Below are 23,165 nucleotides of genomic sequence, written 5' to 3' on the forward strand. Positions count from 1 at the left end.
AATGTACTAATTGCAAACAGAATACGATGAAAATGATGTGCGCAATGTGAGCCATGGCATTCAAACGTGGCACGAAATAATGGGGCACTGCAACTATGAGGACATATTGAAATTACAGAATATAACTGTAGGCATGCACATTAAAGGTGCAAGACGCAAGCCTGACAGAGAATGCGATGTATCCATAAAAGGGAAGTTCACCCAAGTGAGAAACAAAAATCCAACTGACAAAGTGAAAGCACCACTTGAATTAGTGAATACAGATCCGGTCGGTCCAGTAAACAATAAGTCCATAGATGGTTTCAAATACATGTAGACTTTTACAGATGTGTATACAGGTGCAGTATTTGTTTACTTCTTAAAAGCAAAAAGTGATGCAATTCAAGCTTTAGAGAAATTCTTGGTTGATGTCGCACCTTATGGCACAGTAAAGTGCATACGATCAGACCATGGGACTGAATGTACTAGCAGGGAGTTCAAAACACTTCTAAGGAAGAACAAAATCAGACACTAAACAACTTGTCCTTACTCCCCACACCAGAATGGAGTAGCTGAGAGAGAATAGCGTACACTTCTTGAGATGGCCAGATGTAAGCTTATTGACTGTAATTTACCAAAGAGTCTGTGGCACTATGCTGTCCAAGAGGCTGCATATAAAAGAAATAAATGCTTTAATAACCACACAGTCACCACACCATACACAGCACTGACGGGAAAAGAATGTAATCTGTCGAGAATGCACAAATTCGGGTCAATATGCTGTGCGAACCAACAAGACAGCGGTAAAATTAAAATCGCGGTGTGAAAGAGGACACTTTGTAGGACATGACAAGGGCAGTACAGCTTATCTAGTTTATTATCTCAGTGACAGGAAAGTGCAAAAGCACAGATTGGTGACATTTTTTACCAACACAACATGTGAGGATGAAACACACACTAAAGAACTAGTACTGGAACCGAGAGCATATGACGACAAAGAGGCATCACAGCCTAGCGTGAATACAGAAATACATGTAGATGGTCCAAAACCACTCGAGAACAATGTTAAGGTAACACCACATGCATCAACCAGTGGTAGATATCCCACCCGGGAACGTAAAAGACTAAAAGACCTCATTGTGGCGAGGCGAAGAAACCACACGTTGCTGTGCTAGTAGAGATCTTTACTCTTTGCATGCTATCACAAAACTGATACAACAAAGTCAAAACAGCAAATACAAAGCCAATAGGTTCAAAGCATCAAAGGTTCATAGCAACATGCCTACTGGGTGAGAGACATTGTCCTAGTGCCTGACATACAGCTCCCCCCCGAACACCCAGAAAGGCATAACGGAAAACCTCACAGGGTATTCACCACCAGTCTGACACCCTGAGTACACAGTCCGATCCTGGGCGGTGTATGTGACACCAGGGGCCCAGGTGCAACAGGAGTAAGGGTGAGACACTCAGCGTGAAAACCACGAGGTGGCGTTGCCAAAGGGATGTTCTGAGGTTCCACAAGGAGTTGGAGCGGCTGTGCTGACCTGCATGCTGGCAGGCACGTGGGCTTCCGAGGGACAGCCGGTCACGGCTCCGTCCCAGTCTGTGCCTGGGCCAGAACCTGCTGCGGCACCACCAACTGACCCGCTCCGATGTATACTCGGACCAAACCTGCAGGCATGGTGAATCGGAGGGAGAGCTGGGTGACGCTGGCTTGAGGCCTAGGGCTGAGGCCGGACGGACATCGGTAGTAGATGAGGCTGCCATCGGTGACCCCGGGTGGGTCATCTTGCCACATTAGTTACCCCGGACATTGGAATGTTCGGCAAGCTGCTGAAAGAGGTCGTCTCGCCCAGTGTGCAGGTAGAGGTGTAAACATGTGGACATCAAATATCATTTCACTAGAGCCACCTGTTAGGAAGCCCACATTGTTTGTATGTTTGTACTTTCGTTCGATGTGCTGTTTGCGTGCGATGTTGTAGATTCCCATGCTGTGAGCATTCCGTGAACGCACCACTAGTTTAACGTGAATGACCCACCGTAGTTTTTTTCTTCCTCGTCCGCGACATCGTTCAGTCCGTGACGTAGTTTGATAAAGTTGCTTATAACGCTCATTCCAGCACATTTGTGATTGTGTGTATGTGACGAAAGGTGAGTTTATTTCCTTGTAACGTTCAATTTGGACATTAGTTGTGTGTTATAGAGCAGGTGTATGCTTGTGTGTGACGTCCATTACTGCGCTTAAATTGTTGTGTTCGGCTAGCATGCTAACTATGCTAATAGCGTTTCGTTCCTATGAGGAAGCATTTATTTGTGTGTGGCTAGAGCTGAATACAGTGAGAAGTTAATAATGTTATGATGCTTGTTGAGTAGTGGATTGAATGGTGTATGTACTGTATGTATGTATGTATGTTAACATTGTTCTTTGTCTGTATTATTGCAGACCACAGTTAATAAATGTGCTGAATGGAGCCACGGTACATGTTCTTTAACTGGAGCATACACATCCATATTTGCCACTCGAAAGGGAACTAGCTGGAGACATCATAGAAAACCCTGAACCCCAAGTTTTATGATCCTCTCCGTTTTACCACCATAAAAGATGACACTAATTTACTGTCCTACAAATAACATGGCTGCTGATGTTATGACCAAGCCTGTTTCCAAACTCAAACTGGGAAAATTTGCAGAAGTCATGTTTGGTGTTTGAATATTTGTCATTAAACGTCATGTTATTAATGTTCATTTGAAAATTGAAGGATGTACAGTATACAAGTCATTCATAAGTGGGAGTGTTGAGTGTTATTGTATGGCTGCTTGTTACTGTAATATCTTTGTTCGTCAAAAGGGGCGCTGTTGCTGACATATGTTTATAAAGGACAATAGAAGCAGTGTGCTTGATGTTGACTCCTTCTAGGTATCCCCTCTCTCTTTGCACTTTACTCTCATGGGAGCATGTGCGATGTTGAAATTAAGTGCGCCAGCGTTTGTTAATGGTGAACTTGTCTGTCGTGTTGGAGGGGTTCGTCAGCTGCGGCCAGGCATAGGGTGTGAGGGTTGGTGACATAACCCTAGATTATAACAGGAACAAATATTAGTTTTTTAGCATTTGACCCACAAATGTGTTTTGACACATTTGCCAGTACGTTCAAATTGTCTTTGACAATATGTCGAAGACTCTTTGCAAGCACATCCAAAGCGTACTTGCAGATACCTCTAAACGTACTCGCAAATATGACAAAAGGTAGTTGTAGGCTAATCACTAAAAAAAAAATAAAAAATTATCAATTAGCTTACAACGACCTTTTTTTCCCAATAGTGCTACAAGGTAGGCTTATAGCTTTATTTGAACAAGCGCTATGATAGTAGAATCAAGCCGAAATTACGCTCGAATGTAATTGTAATTGTACGCTCAAACATAATTGAAAATAGGTCAGAATGCAGTTGCATATTCGTTTGAATCTATTAGCAAGTGCATCCAAGAGTTTTAGCAAATATGGCATGTCCAGATTTAGTTGTGGGCTAAAGGCTAAAAACGTTGCATTTTCCACACAAAGAATACTCGTCGAAACCCCGTGGCATTATTGGAACAAATCCCATGTTTTGTGCATTCAGCTCAGAAGTAAATTGGGCATATTGGGATGAACATTCAAACGTATTTGAACAGTAAAAAAAAAAGTCGAATAACCACTTAATGATTAGTTAACATGAGCAGCCGTGTCCACTAGATAGCAGTGTTGGCCATACTACATAATCTAAAGCGCACGTATTCTATAGTAGGAGCAAGGACCTAAAGTGTAATAAGCGCAATTTCAACAAAAAAATAAGAAGACTGGCGTTTGCTTGTCATTGCGTGGCAGCATTTGAGGCCGTTGGCTGTGCAGGGTGGCATGCGCGCACGATTGTATTTGTAGGCAGTCGGTAGGGCTGGACTTTGAGAGGCGCTCTGAAGGCGGGGGACGCGTCGCCCTTCATTGATCACTGATCAAAAGGCGATGTCTGACGGGACATCGTGTGTCCACTCGTTCGCTGTGTGACGTGGCCTCGACAGCCGGCCGCTATTGTTTGCTTCTAATCTCTAAAGTGAGTGTTGTCGCACCATGAAGCCTCCAGTAGAAATGTGCGTGTTGGGCCTCTCCCTGCTGGCTCCTGTCGTCTTGTACACAGTCAACAACGTTCCTGTACTCCACGAGTAAGTGCGTTCACTTGATGTTTATTGAAACCAAGGCCTAGTCCATGTATTACCAACTGCCTATTTATTTGATTTTATAGCAGTTCTCTCTTCACTGCTTCTAGATTGTTGATGTGCTTTGTTAGACAGGTTTTGTCCAATCAAAGTTGCACATCCTATTTCACCTTGCCAACATAGTCTGCCCGGGGTCTTTACTGCTACTCAAACGAACCAGTGATGTTGAAGGAAAGGACAACTTCTCTGAGAGAATATGGAATTTATTTAGCCATTTTCAGCGGAAATCAGTTTAATGAGAACAATCATCAGTTCAGTAGATGAATGAATGACTCAACTGACGCAGTTGCCAGCCTACTGATCACGTTTGAACAAATCGGGCCTACTGAAATGCACCAGCTAAAACCTGCAATTGTAGTTTTTAAACGACTTTGTTTCTCAAACCAAATAAGGAGATATCTGTTGAAAATCTCATTTATATTTCTTTGTAGAGCTCAAAAGAGTCTGCTGTTCTGAAATGTTTGTTTTAATAAAGAAAAAAAAGTATATTAACATCATCCTTCCACTCTGACATTTATAGAAGTCAACTAATTGTGTAGGCTAGAGGTGTCCAAACTATGGCCCGGGGCCATTTGCAGCCCAGTATCTAAACTTTTGTGGCCCGCGGTATATGCTAAAAGTATGTTTTGACAAGGCCAGCAACATTATTTAAAAAAAAAAAGGCATTAAAAAGGTTTGATGGTAGTTTTTGTTAACTCATTCAAACCCAACCAAAGACAAGCTTTTTTCTTTTTTTCTTTTTTTTTGTGCAGGCATCCAGCTACTTTTTAAATATACATTTTTAAAATTGAAATAAAAAGGTTTGGTTAAAGGAGTGTCTAAAATATCTGGTACTAATCAAGCAATTATTTAATTACTTTAATAATTGATTAGAATTTGCCTAATCTATTACTCGTGCACTTTAGGACCGAAAGTAATTCTTAAGCACATAAATACTAAACCAATCCTAATTAACCAATCAATTCTTCAATAGCTGACCCTCCATAAGCAAAATAATTGGGAATTGAAAAACATAAGTTCCTGGTATTGAATGTGTGCACCAAAAAAAAAAAAAAAAAAAATATATATATATATATATACCAAAAAAAAACACCAGGTGTGTCCATTTTCTTTTGAGGGGCGCATATAAAGAAATAGTGGGGCATAAGGGCGCCTTTTTTTTTTTTTTTTTTACTTTGTTATAAAAGAGTAAAAATCAACAAAGCAAGCAATTACAAAGTCTATATCAGTGGTTCTTAACCTGGGTTCGATCGAACCATGGGGGTTCTGTGAGTCAGCCTCAGGGGTTCGGTGGAGCCTTCGCCGCAGAGGTCCACCCCTCAGTCTAAAAAATCTGATTTTATTTTTTACTAAAGAGGGGTTCAGTGAATGAGCATATGAAACTGGTGGGGTTCGGTGCCTCCAACAAGAACCACTGGTCTATATGCTGTAGTTATTTTAAAAAAAATTTACATCAAGACTTTGTTAAACTTGATGAGGTTAATAAGTATTTTATTTCACACTATAAGCTCATTCAATCTCAAAGATGTTTTTTTACATTAAAAAAAAATAACTGCAACATATAGACTTTGTAATTGCTTGCTTTATTGATTTTTACTGTCTTTTAGAACTAAGTAAAAAAGAGCCCTTATGCCACTCTATTTTTTGGTATGTGCCCCTCAATAGAAAACGTATGGACACACCTGGTGTAGGCGAACCCAATAAGGCCAGGGTTAGTAACTGTATGTTGAGGTGAGTTCCTGCTGAGCCGCTGGCAGAAGTGAATAATAGCGTGGAAAGTTGAGTAGTTTATTCCAGATGGGTAATATTTGTATTGATGTCTCCCTGCAGGCCTGTGCCCATCCTAGGACTCGGAGTGGTTGTCTTTGGATCGTTTTTTCTCCTCCTCCTCCTTCTGACGGCGCCAGATCGAAAAAGCGTGAATCCATTATTTTACGGTAGCTAGCAAAAGCATGACGATAAATGCGAGAAGGCTTGCCCATGTTCCACTTGTGCCTCTGTGTTGTGGCCGTGTCCAGTGTTTGCAGAGTTTTCCTTTACTAGTCTGGTGGGCCTGACGAACGCGCTGGAGCAGGATGGCTTCATATCGGGCTTCATGGCCTTCTACCTCAAGATGGTAATACGCAATGCTCTTAAAGAAAGTTTTTGCCTTGTTGAAAGTTTAAAAGAGCAATATGCTTCAGGGAGAGCCTCATCTGAGTACGGCCTATGCTGTGATGATGTCATACTGGGAAGGCGTCGTCCACTTCATTCTCTCCCTTGTAATCATCCACCGCATGTCCAGAGGGTAGGCCCATATGGTTTTATTTCAGGGTCGCGATGATACTAGCGGTCAAGAAGGCCAGTAACTGATATTTGGAGCTTTCAGACTCCATTTTAGCCCAATATTTGCAAAATTAATTGGGATTGAATGTCTGCAATCTGTCAAGATGTGTAAATACGTCTTTGGGTCTCAATGAGTTTGTCTCTAATGTGACAATTTTTTTTTGGTCCCTACATTATGTCTCATATTAGAAGATGTAATGTTGTTCTGGTTCTTGCAGGAAGTCCTACCGAAGCCTGGCGCTAGTTTGGGTAGGATCCTCAATCATGCATCAACTTGTGCACATCCCTGGAGTGGTTGTCGGTAAGTGCTAAATTAGAAAAATATGAACTCCACTTTGGAGATATTCTGAGAATTTTTCTACAAGCTATTTGAATTTTTCTTCATTTTTCAGAACAATATTTGTGCCTTTAAGGTCATTGCTTTGTGCATAAAGATTTTTTTTTCTAGGTAAATATGGTTCTAACATCCACCCAGCTTTTTGGCGAAACATCCCCTTCTTTTTAGCCTCTTTCTGGGCAGCTTTCGTAATTTTTAGCAGGCCCAGATTGATGCCCATCATCACAGCAGACAAGGTAAATAACACAAGGGTACTGAAATTTCATATGGAAAATATACGTGTTCCCCCCGAATCAACAATTGCGAAAATGTGTTAAAGGCTGACTGACAACTTGATCAGATTTCTGTATGAAAAAAAGTGAACTCATATTGCGTTCACCCAGCGACATTATTTTCAAGTTGTGACGACACTGTTTGTGTGCTGACTAGATCGTGGCCGTGCAATCCAAAGGTCTGTTGTCTCGTCCTGTGGATCTGCAGATTGCAGTCTTGCTGCTGGGAAGTGTGGCGCTCTGTGTTTTTCGAGGTTTTGTGAGTAGAGCCCTGAAGAAAAAGACAATACAAATGATCTCTGTAAAAGACTATAACGTTATCCATTTGCTGTTCCTCAGGTGGTGCTGGAATGTCCTCTTGATTTCTGCTTCAAATACATATATCAGTTTGAACCGTACCTTAAAGATCCGGTGGGCTTCCCCAGAGTCATGGTGAGTGGATTTATACATGCGTTTCATCTCCAGCGAGGTTGCGGGCTCATCTTTAGTGTGTGTACAATGACTTTCATTTATGCTCTGGTCCATCTTTCTCAAATGAGACTTTAACCCTTTACGATGCACATTAACCGCTTTCGGACAATAGTCTAAAAAGGCAAAAACGGCTTTTATTAGGCACACCGTTTTCTAATTTTAAGTCTTGAACAGGTAAGAATTTTCAGCATTTTAGAGAAATTTAGGGGTGCGTTACAATGTAAGCAATGGCTGTTAAGGACACTTTCGGACATTTTGCCTGTTGGCCGAAAGCTGCCGCTGTGCCAAGTAAAGGGTCAACACGGTTTTTTTTTCAGGCGTTATCTAATTGAACACTTTTTAATGCCAGGTGACAGGGACGGTACATTGTTTTTTGTTGTTGTTGTTTTTTATAATTAAGAGGAAATGTATGGGAACACGAAGCGACTTGTTGCTAAATTGCACTAAAGCAATCCTTCTCAAATAATGTGGCAAGCCCCCCAGTGGGACACGAGGCAATGCCAGGAGGGGCGTGGATAACCCCTGGGAAAAGGCTTTTTTTTTGCCTTGTGAAGTGTAAAATGCAATAATGATTGGTGACATTTTTTTTTCTCAAACACTTTGTTGTACATAGTGTACATACATTTAGTTTTAGATTAATCTGTAACCTGTATAAACACAGTAAAGTATTGTTGTTTACATGTGTTGAAAGTTGATTTTTATTGCTTTATTTGTTAAAGTTAAAAAAGACAGTTTGAAGCACATTTATACAATTTATAGATAATCTAATTGATAGTCGGCCTGGCGAGTGGGGTGGCACGAAAGGTTTTCTCTTTCCTGGTAAACTATAATTGTAGTAAACTATAATTGTAGTAAACTATAAACCAAGTAAACTATAATTGAGAAGCACGGCGCTAAAGTTACTTCATAGCAAAATGTTATATGCCTTTATTTTGTTAGCAAAACGTTATATGCCTTTGTTAAATCTCATTGGGATAGATGCATAATGTTAAAGTTGTCGTAATTGTGAACCCTATATCCATTTTCAAGCCTTTTTATTTTTAGGCAGAATGTTTGATCCAAGTTATTTTCCTGTACTGTAGATGCTCGTCTATCTGTTCTATGGTGTGCCCTTGATGATAGTCCTCATCTATGGTCTGATGAGACCAGGATGCAGCTGGATGCTGGACTTGGCTCCCTTCTTTGCTGGAGCCTGCTCCCAGGTAAAGTGTACTTGTAAATACTACTTATATGTAATATACATGTATATAATTAAATAACATCACAGATAAAAAATATATAAAGGAAAATGACATTTTATTTACCTTGACGTGATTTGAGCTAGTTTAAGATGTTAAAATAAGATAAGCTAAAACAAGATAAATTGAGATAAGATAATTTAAGATAAGATGCGTTAACATAGGATACGTTGTTAAGATAAGATATAAGTTAAGGTATAACATTAAGTTTAACATAAGACATGACAGGGGCCCTTTATTGTTGTATGAGTAAAGTTTTCTTTTTGGAATGGAAGCGCACCTTGTGCTTGTCTCCCCCTGTGTCCAGGCACAGTGGTGCCATACGGGAGCATCTGTACACTCTCGCACGGCCTTCACGTACCGCGTCCCGGCGGACAAACTGTGGAGTGTTCTCGTCTTGAATATGCTGCTTGCCGTTGTGCCCGCTCTGCTGGCTTTGCGCTGCCACAACAGGCCTGCATATTTCATGAGACCCGTTCCCAAAGGACAGAGCAACAGCACTAAGAAGAAAAATTAGAGCACGCAGGTAGACATTTTGTCTCATGGAAAATCATCACGACACATTCCATTTCCTTCTGAGAGCCAGCCCGTTCCTTTGTGTCCACTTCACGATTATATCCGTTTGGTCTCAGCGATACGGCCAAGTGAACGTGAAGTCTCTACTGAGCGTACCAGACCGCCGACTTAGGCGGGCAGCTCCGAAGAGTCAAAAGTTAAAAGTGCAAGAGGAAATGTCCACCACGATGGACACAACAGAACACAGGAGGATATACAGTTGCTGTGAAAAAGTATTAGGCCCCTCCCAGATGAGTTTTTTGCATATTCATCAGTCGCAAAGGTGCCATTTGCATCAAATCCATTACTAAGCTCATACTCCGACAACCCAAGAGACAATCTGTGTGTGTGTGTGTGTGTATGTATATATATATATATATATATATATATATATATATATATATATATATATATATTCACTTGTCAATTCATTACAAAAGGCAAGAGGCAAAACTTAATACTAATTACTTATTATTTACTAATTACTAATTTTGGGCTTTAAAACTGGTTTTAATTTTTGGTTTTATTCTGTAGTTCAGTATTGCATTGTAAATAAAATAAAGCTGGCTACTTCGTGGATTTCACTTTGCGCGTGTTATTTTTGGAACGTAACCCCCGCGATAAATGAGGGATTACTGTGTGTATAAATATGCATGCCTTTTCTAAATTATGGTTTTATTTACCAGAGAGGGGGGGTGATACAAACCTGGGAAGAGCATGTTGTGCCACCTTTAGGTGGCAATCAAACGTTTAAATTGGTGATGCTGTGGAGACATTTTGGACCACTCTTTTTGGCAGAATTATTTCAACTATGTCTTATTGGAGGGTTTGAGGTCACGCAGCAGCATCTAAAGGAACCTAGATAAATTTCCTGCATCAAACTAATTCCTAGCGTGTTCGTTTTTGTTGAAAGATCACACGTACCAGGACATAGTTCAAACAATGGATTTAATCTAAACAGAGGAGTGAAAGTACATGAGATCTCGGACCACAGCAGATTGCAGTTGTGGCCCCGTTTCACCTTTTACATCCAGTCCTTAGACACTTTTGGGGGGTGTGATTTTACTGAGGACTGCAGGTGTGCGTGCGTGCGTGCATGTGCATGCGTGCGTGGGGATGGTGTCTTCAAACGTCTTATAGTTGCACACCATACTTTTGAAGGGGGAGGAAGTCAGAGAGCCATCAATCCTGAGAGCCATCAATCCTGACTGACAGCTACATACTTCTCTATTGGAGGAAGCCCTTTGTTTCTTTTGTAGGAGACAACCAGTCTCAATGTCTCGGGCCAAAACTATTCCTGCTGACATCACGTCGTGTCCATTTTTATCAGAATAACAGAACGATCTTTATACATTGCATTTATCGAAACACACCTCGAGCCATTCCGAGACGGACTCGCCGCTCGGTTTCAGATCTGTGTATTGCAGTGTGATCCAAGGAGTACTTGTGTTTGAAGGCACAAACGGAAGTTCGGAGGTTCTCCTTCCGGTAAACAGCAGCATCCATTCAGCTGTCCTGAGGGAGCAAAGCAGCCCCAGACCATCACACGGCCACCTACATGCTCTTCTGGTTTTATCAAATGACTAGCTGTACAAGTGTGACTAAGCACAGAGGCCAAACCCAAACCTGACTGCCATCACCTTTGATCTAACAAGCGACCACTTGGCCAGAACCTGTGAGAAAAAAGTGAAGTACCATATTTCCTGTGCCATAAGGCGCAGATAAAAAGCTTTAAATAATAGCTTTTTTTTGTTTTGTTTCACTCCTTGGTAATTAAAACCATCATTTGGAAACCGTATTTTCATAATGCTTACATTGTGCGCTATCAAAATTGTTTTGATGAAATGAAACCTTTGCGAGGGATAAATGTGTAGAAAAAAAAAAGGAAGTGGGCAAATACTTTTTTCAAAGCACTGTGTGTTCAAGCCCCTAACGATCAGCAATCATGTTCGTGCGATTGTCCACAGCACTCCCTGTATGGACTGTTGGACCCTGATAAGAAGCTCTTGAATGGGGCTGAGGATTGATTTCAGGTGACTCATGCAAAACCGCTGCTTCCTGTCTACCTGCATCTTCAGCAGCAGTTGACTGAATTAAATGACACCCCCATTCTTCAGTGATTTAAGGTACTAAAATAACATAGGTTCACTGAAAAGAATTATTTCATGTACATGAAGAGAAATGTAGAAAGAATTTTAATATTGAACAATAAAGGTGACTTATTCCTAAGTGCTCTCTTTGTTTTGAGTTGCAATTTGATTAGCACACTAGCAGTGGCTTTGGAGCGAATATGATCTTTGACCCACCCAATCAGGATGTCACACTGCTCTCGTGCCGGCAAACCAGTCAATTGATATAAGAGATGATACAAGCGCACCTAGTTATCACGTGACACAATTGGCAGAAAGCTTACAGCTGAGTCAAAAACTGCACTACATCTCTTACAGCCTTTTGAGGGTGTGTGGGGGACTAAATCATAGTAGTGCTCCCTGATTAATCATCAGGCTTTTGCTCGCAAAATTACCCACAATAAATAAAATCAGTGCAGGGCTTGATTTTTCTTTCTATTTAATAAAATTTTTGCGATTTATACATTTGTTTTTTGTTAGCTTTTCTTTGTGTTTCTTTTTATAAAGTAGCTTTTAATTTTTTCATTTTGTTATTGGTGTTTTCCATTTTTACACTGTCTTCATTAGTTTTTCTTTTATTCATTTTTGTTTAATTGGACATTTTTTAATGCATTTTAACGTTTTTTGTCATTCATTATGCATGTTTTAAGGCTATAACATGACTCCGCACACTTAATACACCTGTCAGGCAAGCATGAACATTCTAATATTTTCCCTCCAGTTCACCGATCTTAAGTTCAAAGCTTTGTAGATTGTAGGCACTAAAAGAAAAAAAGTGCAAAAACAGCAAGGCCGCATTATCATGAGGGAACCAGTAATGAATTTTATAAAAATAAGGAGCATAGCCCTTAATAATGTTGTGCTTTATAAAAAGCATACAATTATAAGATAAATGAAAAGAAGGCAACAAATGTATCTTTTCTGTCATAATTTTTGCGTTAGTTCCACGGACATTGTGTTGCTCCTAGGTGCGCCATGGCCTCCGAGGGGACAGTCTGATACACATACATAGAGACTGTCACAAGGTATTCCTTTAATATGCTGTAATATTTTTCTTTGCAGAGGATAAATAATCTATCCATTTCAGTAGTTTTGCTCTGTTTGTATGGTTGCTGTAGTTTGTCTTTAAATGGAGATGATTTTAGTGATGCAATAATGTAATTGTCAAGAGTTACAACTCTTATAACGACTAAACTACCATCAAACACGACGAGGAAGAATAAAAACACATTGTAAAGGCAAAACACAAGATACTTACCTTTACTCCCACTCAGTTTGACCTCAGTGTGGAGTGTGACCATGTGACTTCGGGTCACTTGTGAAATTTGCAAAATCAGTTGTGTGGTCCTTGCAATTGGACGAAGACAGACAGAAAAAAAACATTACTTTCTTAAATATATATATTTTTAACCATTCAATGTGTACTAGTAATAGCTACATCCGTGAATATCAAACACGTTAAGACAAACTTATTTTCACCTGGTTTAGGAGTGACGACTCCCTTCACAGTCCACAGGAGTAGCGCAAGTCAGAGGTCCTGGTTGTATAGTTCTAAATAATTCAAACAAATTATATTTACAACTCAACATGTCATTTCTGTAATAATTAAAGATACTTAATTAGGGTGGCAGTTTCTGAACAAGATGAATGTGCATTGTAAACACTCACCTCTAAAAACATTTGGGTCAAAAATAACCCAATTAGGGTATAAAAAAAAAAAAAAAAAAAGAACCCACAAAATATTTTGTCGGTTTGACCCAATTTTCTCAATTTGTGTATATAACAATCCAATCTGAGGAAGTCCTTTACAAAACGCCCCTTGTTTTGGTGTTTTGGACAAAACAAACAGGAAAGTTGGGTCAAATTGACCCATATATAGGTTTGCTTTTTTTTGACTCAAAAATGGTGACGTGTTTTAATGCAGCCATTTTCATAGTGGAGATGCAACATAGTAGTCACACTTGGGGAAAAAAGGCAATTGTATCTGACTTGAGGTAATTAACAAGCCCAATGGTCATATATCTTTAAAAATATTTGTCCCCAGCACTCTACCACTTCATGTTAGTGATACATGTACACAACAAGGGGTACATATTTTGTTCAGTATATTTCTATAGTTGCTTCTCACGTGGGTCGCAGGCGTGTTGGTCCCTGTCCCAACTGACTTGGGGCAGTAGGCGATGGACACTCTCAACTGGTGGCTAGCCAATTGCAGGTCACACAGACGCCAGCAACCATTCACAAACCCAATCACACCAATTTAGTATGTACAGTATGTCCAATACACCTGCCATGCATGTTTTTAGAGTGTAGGAGGAAGCAGGAGTGACTGGAGAGAACATGCAAACTCCACACAGGAAGGCCCGTGGATCGTAAACTGAACTGTGAGGCAGACGTGCTAACCACTGCCAACCATTCCAGTACAACTTATCTCAAATAGGACAGACTATCCAGATTTGTGATCCAAAGATGTCGGTGTAGCACAGGTCTATCTTAACAGTAGAAAAATGGCGGCTTAAACTTCGAAAAACAGAATGAAGTGTCCACCTCAATAAAAATGACAGAAATTAATGTGTTGAAAAGACTCCAAGGTATGTGTTGGACATTTACGATCTGTTTGTTTGTTAGCATTAGGCTAAACAGACTTTTGTGAGGCTATGTGGTTGTCTCAAACAGCTCATTCTCTTCTACTGGGGTTGGCAACAATTAGCTTGTCTCTTGAGGTGGGTGACTTCACTGCCGCTATACAGCGCTTGTATCTCAAATATTTGCTCTTAAGTCAAAGCAAACCATTAATCAAATGATGGCACGTACCTTACAAAAATGAAATCCGTTTATTTACCTACTTACATCAATTACTAAATGCTGATTATAAAATATTTTTACATATAACATCTCAATTGAACATGCTAGTGAAGAATTACACACATTGATAAATGCTGTGCAAATTTTCTCTTTATTAAGAATGAAACCACAACAGGACGAAAACGTCTTAAGAACACCAAAAACATCGATGACAGCTCAAATAAAGATACCAAAATGAAAAAAATTTAAAAATCTCCACATTCTAGCCGTCACGTAAATGTAGCCATGCAATGAGTTTCTAAGCAATTTGGTTACGAGTGTGCAGAGTCAAATAATCCCATCCAGGATTTGTCAATACAACTCACTGAGTCACACTGAGTGCTTGAAGCGCATTATCTAATTGGACAGGGATTAAACATCAGACGGTAAACACTGCAATATGTACCAGACTCAGATTAGACACAATCAAATGATGAACGTTATTACTGGCTGATTTTTGGAACATTGAACTAGAAAAACACAACTACACCAAAGAAGTACAAAATAGCAGAAGAACATCTTCACTAGCAAAAGGAATAAATAAGAGGTGACACAAAATATTAGAAAATAGCGTGTCAGTGTGCTTGCAGACAAAGTAGCCCCTTTCACACTGCAGGAACTCTTCCGCGGTACCTGGGTAGCGTGAGTTCCTTTTTCCGTTCACAGCAAAAATCGTACCGGGTAGGCAAGGTTCCGCTAAATCGCTACCCTGAACCTTTTCAGCTCGAGCGGGGCGTGTTGTGCTAAGTCAAGCTGATTGGTTGGTTGAACTCAGGGGTGTATTGTTTTTGTATCAGAAGCCGCCATTACGCTATGTAGTCACTATGGCCGGTTTAATATTTTGAAATCATGGAATGAGAGAAAATAGGTAGGTGGTTGGGTGCTCTGGAACAGAGGCTACTGCGTATTGATGGAGAAGCGGACATTCAGCTCCAATTTGCTTTAACGTCGAGAAAAGGCGAGACTGACGTGAACGGGGAAAAAACTATGCATTGGTCCTGTCGTTTTGTACTATTTAGTTGGGGAGACAGCAGAAATAGTAATCACGGTTTTACCTTTAGGAAATTCAAGAAGCTTCCTTCATCCCCTTCTCAAGTTTACAGATTGCCCAGCTCGAATAATGTATATGAATGTATTACTATCAAGTCACAAATAAAGAAAAAGCTAATTAGGCTCCATTCTCATACAGTGTGTGACAGCTATGTTAGTTCATCATCCTCCTTGTCATTCACCTTTTTAGTGACAAGAGGGGGAGTGCAACCCCCCACCCATGCCCACGTCACCAGTCCAATTTCAATAAGCTACCCCCTCGTCTGTCTCTCGGTCTGAATGCAAACGAATGGGCCGAAGACTTGGAACCTCCGACCCGAAACCCCATGACCAGAAACTCATAGTTCCTGGATTGTTTTGGTGTGAAAGGGGCTAGTGACAACTGCAGCACACTGGAGAGAACCCCCCCCCACTGAGAGTCACTGCTATCTTCCATCACTTGCGTCTTGTGTCAAGGGCATTTGCCTTGAACCTTAGTTCAACAATGAAAAAGCTAAAGTCGGTGCAGCCAATGAGCTCAGGAATCAAACCTGAAGTCGTCGGGGGAGGGCATTTTGCTTGCGGGGAGGGAGGGGGGGGGCGGCACATTAGCAGCTCGGCTTGGGGGGTTATTTGGTTCAGTGGTAGCTGCGCGCGTCCTCCCTGGCTTTGTTGCCGTGCCTTCTGCTGCCGCGCCGCTCGCGCCGGTGATGGCGCCGGTATCGGTGGGAGTGCCGGGCTGAAAAGGCCAAGGCAAATTGCGCACAGAGATACTTTGTCAACATGGTTTTGTAAGCGTACTAAACTCATTTTCAGTGATCAAACTTTGTCTGGGATCAAATTGGTTTACATGCATGACATTGTACCTTTCACCGTCACCTGAAAACATTGCTTGCGCGAATTGCATTGGTAACCAATCAACGGCTCAGTTTGAGAACGTCACGTGACAAGTACTCAAAAAAGATGATTGGGCGTTAGTTGAGCGTGACGTCAATTTCAGTTCAAAGCAAGTGTAAAAGGTGTTTATCAAGGGAGAAAAAAGTCTTTATCAATCTATTGATTATACATTAAAAAGCATTTAGTTATCAAATTCATGACAAACAAAATACGAACCTTTTACAGCTGGCTGAATAGGTTTAGCATCTTTCAATGAAAAAGGTACAGATTATGAAATGTTTCTGAAAAGGGGAAACATTCAGAATGTCCAGACATCAAGTGACGAACTGATTCACTGACATCGATGGCTATGCTCATAGCTCACAGATCCATTTGTACTGGGCTGGTATTGAAAAAATTCAAAATATCTGTTGGCTCCATTTTGTGCTTCTAATTTTGTTTTCAAAACTTATCTTTGCCATATTCACACAAAAAAACCCAAACAAACATATTTTGCCAATTATTTTGACTAATATATTTTTCACATGCAATGAAGTCCTTTAATGCCAGCTATTTTCAGACTCATTTACCCCAATAAAAAAAAATAAAAAGAAACACGTACCTGGGTGCCTTGGTTTGGATCCCTGGAAACCATAAAGACGCAGAAATACGTCTTTGGGATTGACACATTTAAAAACACATTTTCCTTTTGCTGTAAGCTGAAAAGGACATCACATGCTTAAGGGTCAGCTAACAACCAATCGCAGCACACTTATTTTCTAAATTTGGTCATGTGACGTTTGCTAACTGAGCTGTGATTGGTTGATATAAGAGCCACGAGTATGTGATGTCGTTCTCAGTCTAGGGCAAAAGCTCGCTTGAGCTTCATCTTTAAGGGATGCTGAAATAAATATTTTATGATGTAACTGTCGTGACCCAGGAATTGACTATGTTTGTGTTGTTCTGTGTCCCTCTTTTGGCGATTTTTGGTCATTGTCTAATTTTGTTTACGTTAAACTGCCACGACTGCACGAAGGTTTGTACCGTGACGTCATCAAACAGCGTTTTAGTTTTACTGTGATTGCAGCCACTAGACAGCAACAATTTTCGAAGTTCTATACACTGTTTGTGTTTAAAAAGGCATCGCTTGTAAGTTATGTGTGGCTTCTTTGTGATGTGTATGTTTTATTGGTACATTTTACGTTTTATGAACGTTTCGTTCGTTTGTATTGTTTCAGTTTTACAGAATAATTATAACTTCAAAGGATTGAAAACAACAGTAAACATCTGAAAATTACTCCAGCCTTTTCATCAAAATCCCAGTGTTCTTCTTCAAATTCCTCCTCAGCTAGCAGTGCAGCGGCAAAAAGAGTCAAACTTGAAGCTGCACGTGCTAGTGCACCTTTCATTCAGCAAGAAGCAGAATTGAAAGTAGCAGAGGCTCATCTAGCTCCACGACTGACAACTTTACAACATGAAAAGGAGATAGCAGTAGCTTTAGCGGAAGCTCAAGTCTTTGAAGCAGCAGCACAAATGGAAGCACATGAGGAAAATGGGACTCATTGTGATTCCGTTCACAATACTATGCAGCGTACTCGCAGTTATGTTGAACAACATACAAAATACCAACTCGGTGACATGGAAGCTCCAGATCTTAAACCATTTACACCATCTTGGTTGCTACCTGATGAACCAAATTTGCAAACAAGCATAAATGAGCGCAACTTCATAGCTGACAGCTACACTGATCCCATTTTAGCAAAGGTGGGTGTTCCTTTCTCAAAGCAGCCAGAGAGAACTACAACAGGAGTTCATAAAACACCTGTTAACTCTCTTGTCACTCAACCAAACGCTGCTCCCTTCAGCAGAGGTCCATTGCAGCCAGCTACAGTATCAACGACACGACTGGTATGAGCGAAGGCACTAAATATCCGACATGAACTTGTGAACTCAGGACTCACCAAATTCAATGATCGCCCAGAGAGTTGCTGGGTATGGAAGTCCTCATTCCAAAATGCTACAGGAGGACCTGATTTAAGTGCCAGCGAAGAACTTGACCATCTAAAAAAGTGGCTAGGAGATCAAATCTTCAGAATCCATCATGAGAATCCGCTCAGTGTATGTTGTGAGCCCCGCTGTAAAACTATAGGTGGCTTGGGACCGCCTAGAGGAGTGTTATGGCTCCCCCAAAGTAATCGAAAAGGCTCTTTTTGAGAGGTTGGAGAACTTTCCCAAGATCAGTCCCAGAGACACTTTAAAGCTCACAGAATTGGGATACCTGCTAAGAGAATTAGAGTCAGCAAAATCTGAGGGACACTTACCTGGTCTCTCATACTTGGACACTCCCAGAGGAGTCAATCCCATCATTGAAAAACTCCCATTCAGCCTGCAGGAGAAGTGGTTGACTCAGGGTTCCCAATACAAAGACCAGTACAATGTGCAGTTTCCTCCATTTGCCATCTTTACAGATTTCATATGCATAGAAGCAAGGAGAAGAAACGACCCTGGTTTTGTGCTCCAAATCAGCTCTAGTTCTCCACTCAACAAATCCCACAAATTTTCTACGGGACCACATAAGCGTGAACAAATAAAGAGAAGATCAGGGTACCTTGAAAAACGTATCCGCTCACAAGACTGAAATTGCATCACAAACCGCAACTTCAAGAACAGACAGTTCAAGCAACAAACGGAGTGACATTGATAAACAATGCCCAATCCATAAGAAACCTCATCCTCTAAGAAAGTGTAGAGGTTTTCGAAACAAGCCGCTTGAAGAACCTAAGGCCTTTCTAAAAGAGAATGGCATCTGCTTTAGGTGTTGCTCCTCTACAACTCATCTAGCAAAGACCTGTGAAGCGGTCTTGAAATGTACGGAGTGTGAAAGTGATGGCCACATTGTCGCATTACACCCTGGACCTGCTCGTTGGGTCAGCAACAAGCCCTCGCTTGAGCACGGCGGGGAGGATGAAGGAGAAACAACTCAACCAGCAGTCACATCCAGCTGTACAGAAGTCTGCGGCACAAAGAAAGAACCTAGGTCTTGTTCCAAAATCTGTCTTGTAAGGATCTACCATAAAGCACAAGACAAAGTCATAAAGGTCTATGTTATTTTAGATGACCACAGTAACAAGTCATTAGTTTGATCAGAGTTCTTCGACCTGTTTCAAATTGAAGGGTTAGACTCACCGTACACACTGCGCACATGTGCAGGTACTACTGAAACAACAGGGAGAAGAGCTACAGGATTCATTGTCGAGTCATTGGACGGAAACACAAAAGTGGCGCTACCCTCACTCATTGAGTGTAACCACATGCCAGATGACCGATCAGAGATTCCGACACCTACAGCTGCACAGCACCACGCTCATCGAGGTCTATAGCTCATATGATCCAATGCCTCGATCCTGAAGCCCAGCTATTACTCCTTTTAGGACGTGACATCCTTCAGGTGCATGAGGTCAGAGAGCATCGCAATGGTCCACCCAACGCTCCCTACGCCCAGAGGTTGGATCTTGGTAGGGTTGTTATCAGCAATGTCTGCTTGGGATCAGCACACAAACCAGAGCCTGTTAAATCTTTAAGCACCAATGTGCTTGAAAATGGAAGTCCATCCCTTCTTTCTCCTTGCCCCAAACACCTTCAAGTAAAAGAAAAGTTTGGACACACAGTCAATGGCGATGACTTGGCTGCTCCATCTTTGAAAAAAAACAAAGATGATGACAAAGTGGGCCTCTCCATCGAAGACAAGCTCTTCATTGAACTCATGAATAAAGAGATGTTCACAAACAATTCCAGCAGTTGGGTGGCACCACTCCCATTTCGATCTCCATACCCACAGCTCCCAAACAACCAAGAGCAGGCTCTCCAACGCCTTGCTTCTCTTCGATGCACTCTAGAAAGAAAGCCCGAAACGAAAACTCATTTTCTGGACTTCATGCAAAAAATATTTGATCACAACCAGGCAGAATTAGCTCCCACATTGTCAGAAAAAGAAGAACGATGGTATTTACCCATTTTCGGTGTGTCTTTGATTCCAGTGATCAACACCATGGCGTCTCGTTGAACGATGTACTTCTTACTGGTCCAGATTTGAACAACAGCTTGCTTGGAGTCTTGTTCCGTTTCCGAAGAGAACAAGTAGCTGTGATGGCGGACATTGAACAGATGTTTCATAGTTTCATTGTTAGAGAAGATCATCGAGACATCCTTCGGTTCTTCTGGTTCAAAGATAACAATCCCTACAACGAAGTTGTCGAATACCGAATGAAGGCCCACGTGTTCGGCAACAGTCCTTCACCAGCAGTAGCCATTTATGGTCTTCGTCATGCAGCACAACACGGCGCAAGTGAATACGGCATGGATGCCAAACACTTTGTTGCACGGGACTTTTATGTTGATGACGGCCTCAAGTCCCTTCCATCAGCTGCAGGGGCCATCGACCTGCTCAAGAGGATGCAAGAGATGCTTGTCGTCTCCAACCTACGGCTCCATAAAATAGCATCAAACCACCCAGAAGTGTTGAATGCTTTCCATCAGGATGACCATGCAAAGTGTCTTCAGAATGTTGACTTTGACAATAGCTCAGGCCACGTCCAACGCAGCTTAGGGCTCAACTGGGATCTTAAGCATGACCTCTTCACATTCAGAGTGGGAACTGCTGAGAGACCTTTAACTCACAGAGGCATTCTAGCAAAAGTCTTTTTGACCCTCTTGGACTTGCCGGTCATCATTCAAGGAAAATTCTTACTACGAGAACTTACCAATGGTGAGGTTCTTGAATGGGATACTCCCCTTCCCGACGAAAAGAAAGCTGAATGGAAAGCCTGGGAAAGTTCCTTACAAACTCTGAGTGACTTTAAGATATCAAGAGCGTACACTCCAACTACTCTTACCACAGCTTCCAGGAAGGAACTCCACATCTTTTTAGACGCTTCAACTAAAGCCATTGCAGCCGTAGCCTACTTAAAGGTACTCGACAGCGATGGAAAATGTCACATTGGCTTTGTCTTGGGAATAGCTAAATTAGCTCCTGCGGCTGCCCACACAGTGCCAAGATTGGAGCTTGGTGCGGCTGTCTTGGCTGTGGAAGTAGCAGAGCTGGTGGAGAGAGAGTTAGATGTTAGAATGGACTCAGTGCAATTTTACACAGACAGCAAAGTTGTCTTGGGATACATACACAACCAGACCAGGCGGTTTTACATGTATGTCGCCAAGAGTCCAAAGAATCATAAGATCCACAAAACCCGAACTATGTCTGCACCACCATGAATCCGTCGGTTCATGCCACTCGATCTGTACCTGCAGCTGAACTTGCCACCACAACATGGCTCACTGGGCATCAGTTTTTGTTAAAAAATGAAGAGACGACTACATTTAGATCGTCGCTCGAGACCTTGATTCGGAAATGCGTTCTCATGCTATTACATTGTTTGTTCTTCCAGCTGATATGGAGTCTCATCGATTTAAACAATTCTCATCCTGGAAGATTTTAGTGCGAGCCATTACGTTCTTGACACACATTGTGACTCGATTTAGTGCTGATATGACCAAGCTTGAAAGTTGTAGTGGTTGGCATCAATGCAAAATCCCTTGCACAGCAGGAGAGCTTCTCAACGCAGAAATGCGTATCACTACAGTAAGGAGTTATCATGCCTGGCTGATGGGGAGAACATTTCAAAAGAAAGTTCCTTAAGGAAGCTGAATCCTTATGTTGATGATTTTGGCCTTTTAAGAATAGGTGGAAGGCTAAACTAGTCGACACTTGACACAAGAGAAAAGTTGCCTCTTGTCATTCCAGGCCGCAGTCACATTGCCATGCTTCTCGTGAGACATTACCATGAAAAGGTTGGACACCAAGGTCGTGTCTTTACAGAAGAGTCCATCCACATGGCAGGGTTCTGGATTGTTGGGGCTAGAAAAGTTATCAACGGAGTCTTGCACAAATGCATTGTATGTAACAAGCTTTGTGGAAGAACTATTGAGCAAAAAAAGGCAGACCTACCTCCTGATCGCTTGAGCTTCGAGCCACCCTTCTTATGTGGGACTTGGATGTTTTCGGCCCTTGGAGGGTTGTTACAAGGTGAACCCGTGGCGATCAGACTAACAGCAAAAGGTGGGCTGTGCTTTTCGCATGCATGAGCACACGCGCCGTGCACATCCAGTTGATTGATGCAATGGACGCATCAAGTTTTATGAATGCCTTGCGTCGATTCTTTGCTCTATGTGGACCTGCAAAGCAAATACGCTCTGACTGCGGAACCAACTTCAAAGGTGCCTGAAAGGAGTTGCACAAATCCTGAAGAACCTAATATCAGGAAGTACTTAAGTGATGAAGGCTGCACTTGGGTCTTCAACTGCCACATTCCTCTCATATGGGGGGAGTGTGGGAGCGAATGATTGGCATCTCCCGACGAATACTGGATTCGATGCTCATGCAAACCAGCCCTTCGCGCCTCACACATGAGGTGTTGTCAACATTGATGGCAGTGGTCGTCGCAATCCTTTATGCCAGGCCACTTGTGCCAATCTCTTCAGAAACAGATTCACCCTTTCTCCTGACTCCTGCTTCACTTCTGAGACAAAAAGAGTGTACTTATCCTTCTCCTCCTGGAACTATTGACAGTAAAGACCTCCATCATCAGCAATGGAGACAAGTACAGCATCTTCCTAACACCTTTTGGAATAGATGGCGATGTGAATACCTACTAACACTTCAAACTCGCAGTAAGTGGCAGGACGCCCATCGTAATCTGAGCAAAGGTGACTTGGTCCTGCTCAAAGACAACCAGGTGAAACAGAATGAGTGGCCGATGGCTCTGGTCATGAAGACGTTCCCTGACAAAGATGGGAAAATCCTGAATGTGG

General features: G+C 41.7%; 2 protein-coding genes across 12 annotated transcripts in view; one reads left to right on the top strand and one right to left on the bottom strand.

Moving 5' to 3' along the window:
• Positions 1–1,301: 1,301 nt before the first annotated feature.
• Positions 1,302–11,652, top strand: LOC148415254 (transmembrane 6 superfamily member 2-like). 8 transcript variants are annotated; one of them, XM_088429717.1, is made up of 13 exons: positions 1,302–1,842; positions 4,086–4,171; positions 5,891–5,956; positions 6,056–6,162; positions 6,244–6,341; positions 6,409–6,512; positions 6,769–6,851; positions 6,999–7,123; positions 7,317–7,418; positions 7,499–7,591; positions 8,713–8,832; positions 9,176–9,394; positions 11,391–11,652. In XM_088429717.1, exons 1-12 carry the CDS (start codon positions 1,798–1,800, stop codon positions 9,383–9,385), a joined length of 1,239 nt encoding a protein of 412 aa, XP_088285843.1. In that variant the 5' UTR covers positions 1,302–1,797; the 3' UTR covers positions 9,386–9,394; positions 11,391–11,652. The 8 variants fall into 8 exon arrangements, with proteins under 8 accessions (XP_088285843.1, XP_088285842.1, XP_088285846.1 ...); XM_088429716.1 differs by having other exon boundaries at positions 1,303–1,842; positions 9,176–11,652; XM_088429719.1 differs by lacking the exon at positions 1,302–1,842 and adding an exon at positions 1,912–2,130 and having other exon boundaries at positions 9,176–11,652.
• Positions 11,653–14,489: 2,837 nt separating this feature from the next.
• The window catches only part of LOC148415255 (neurocan core protein-like), an 85,639-nt gene continuing 76,963 nt past the window's right edge, over positions 14,490–23,165 (bottom strand). For all 4 annotated transcript variants that reach the window (XM_088430408.1, XM_088430405.1, XM_088430406.1 and 1 more), the window contains one exon: positions 14,490–16,164. In XM_088430408.1, coding sequence (XP_088286534.1) covers positions 16,064–16,164 — 101 coding nt within the window. In that variant the 3' untranslated portion in view covers positions 14,490–16,063. The remainder of the gene's footprint in view (positions 16,165–23,165) is intronic.

Source organism: Hippichthys cyanospilos, chromosome 12 (genome assembly GCF_059441005.1).
Source record: "Hippichthys cyanospilos isolate Australia breed blue-spotted pipefish chromosome 12, RoL_Hcya_1.0, whole genome shotgun sequence".
In the NCBI taxonomy this organism is placed as follows: Eukaryota; Metazoa; Chordata; class Actinopteri; order Syngnathiformes; family Syngnathidae; genus Hippichthys; species Hippichthys cyanospilos.

Bases quoted from the DNA above. Each gene is read 5' to 3' on its own strand.
- LOC148415254 (XM_088429717.1), top strand. From the start codon at position 1,798: ATGTTCGGCAAGCTGCTGAAAGAGGTCGTCTCGCCCAGTGTGCAG. The intron at 6,163-6,243 runs GTAGCTAGCAAA...GGCCGTGTCCAG, and splicing joins CGTGAATCCATTATTTTACG to TGTTTGCAGAGTTTTCCTTT. The intron at 6,342-6,408 runs GTAATACGCAAT...AATATGCTTCAG, and splicing joins TGGCCTTCTACCTCAAGATG to GGAGAGCCTCATCTGAGTAC.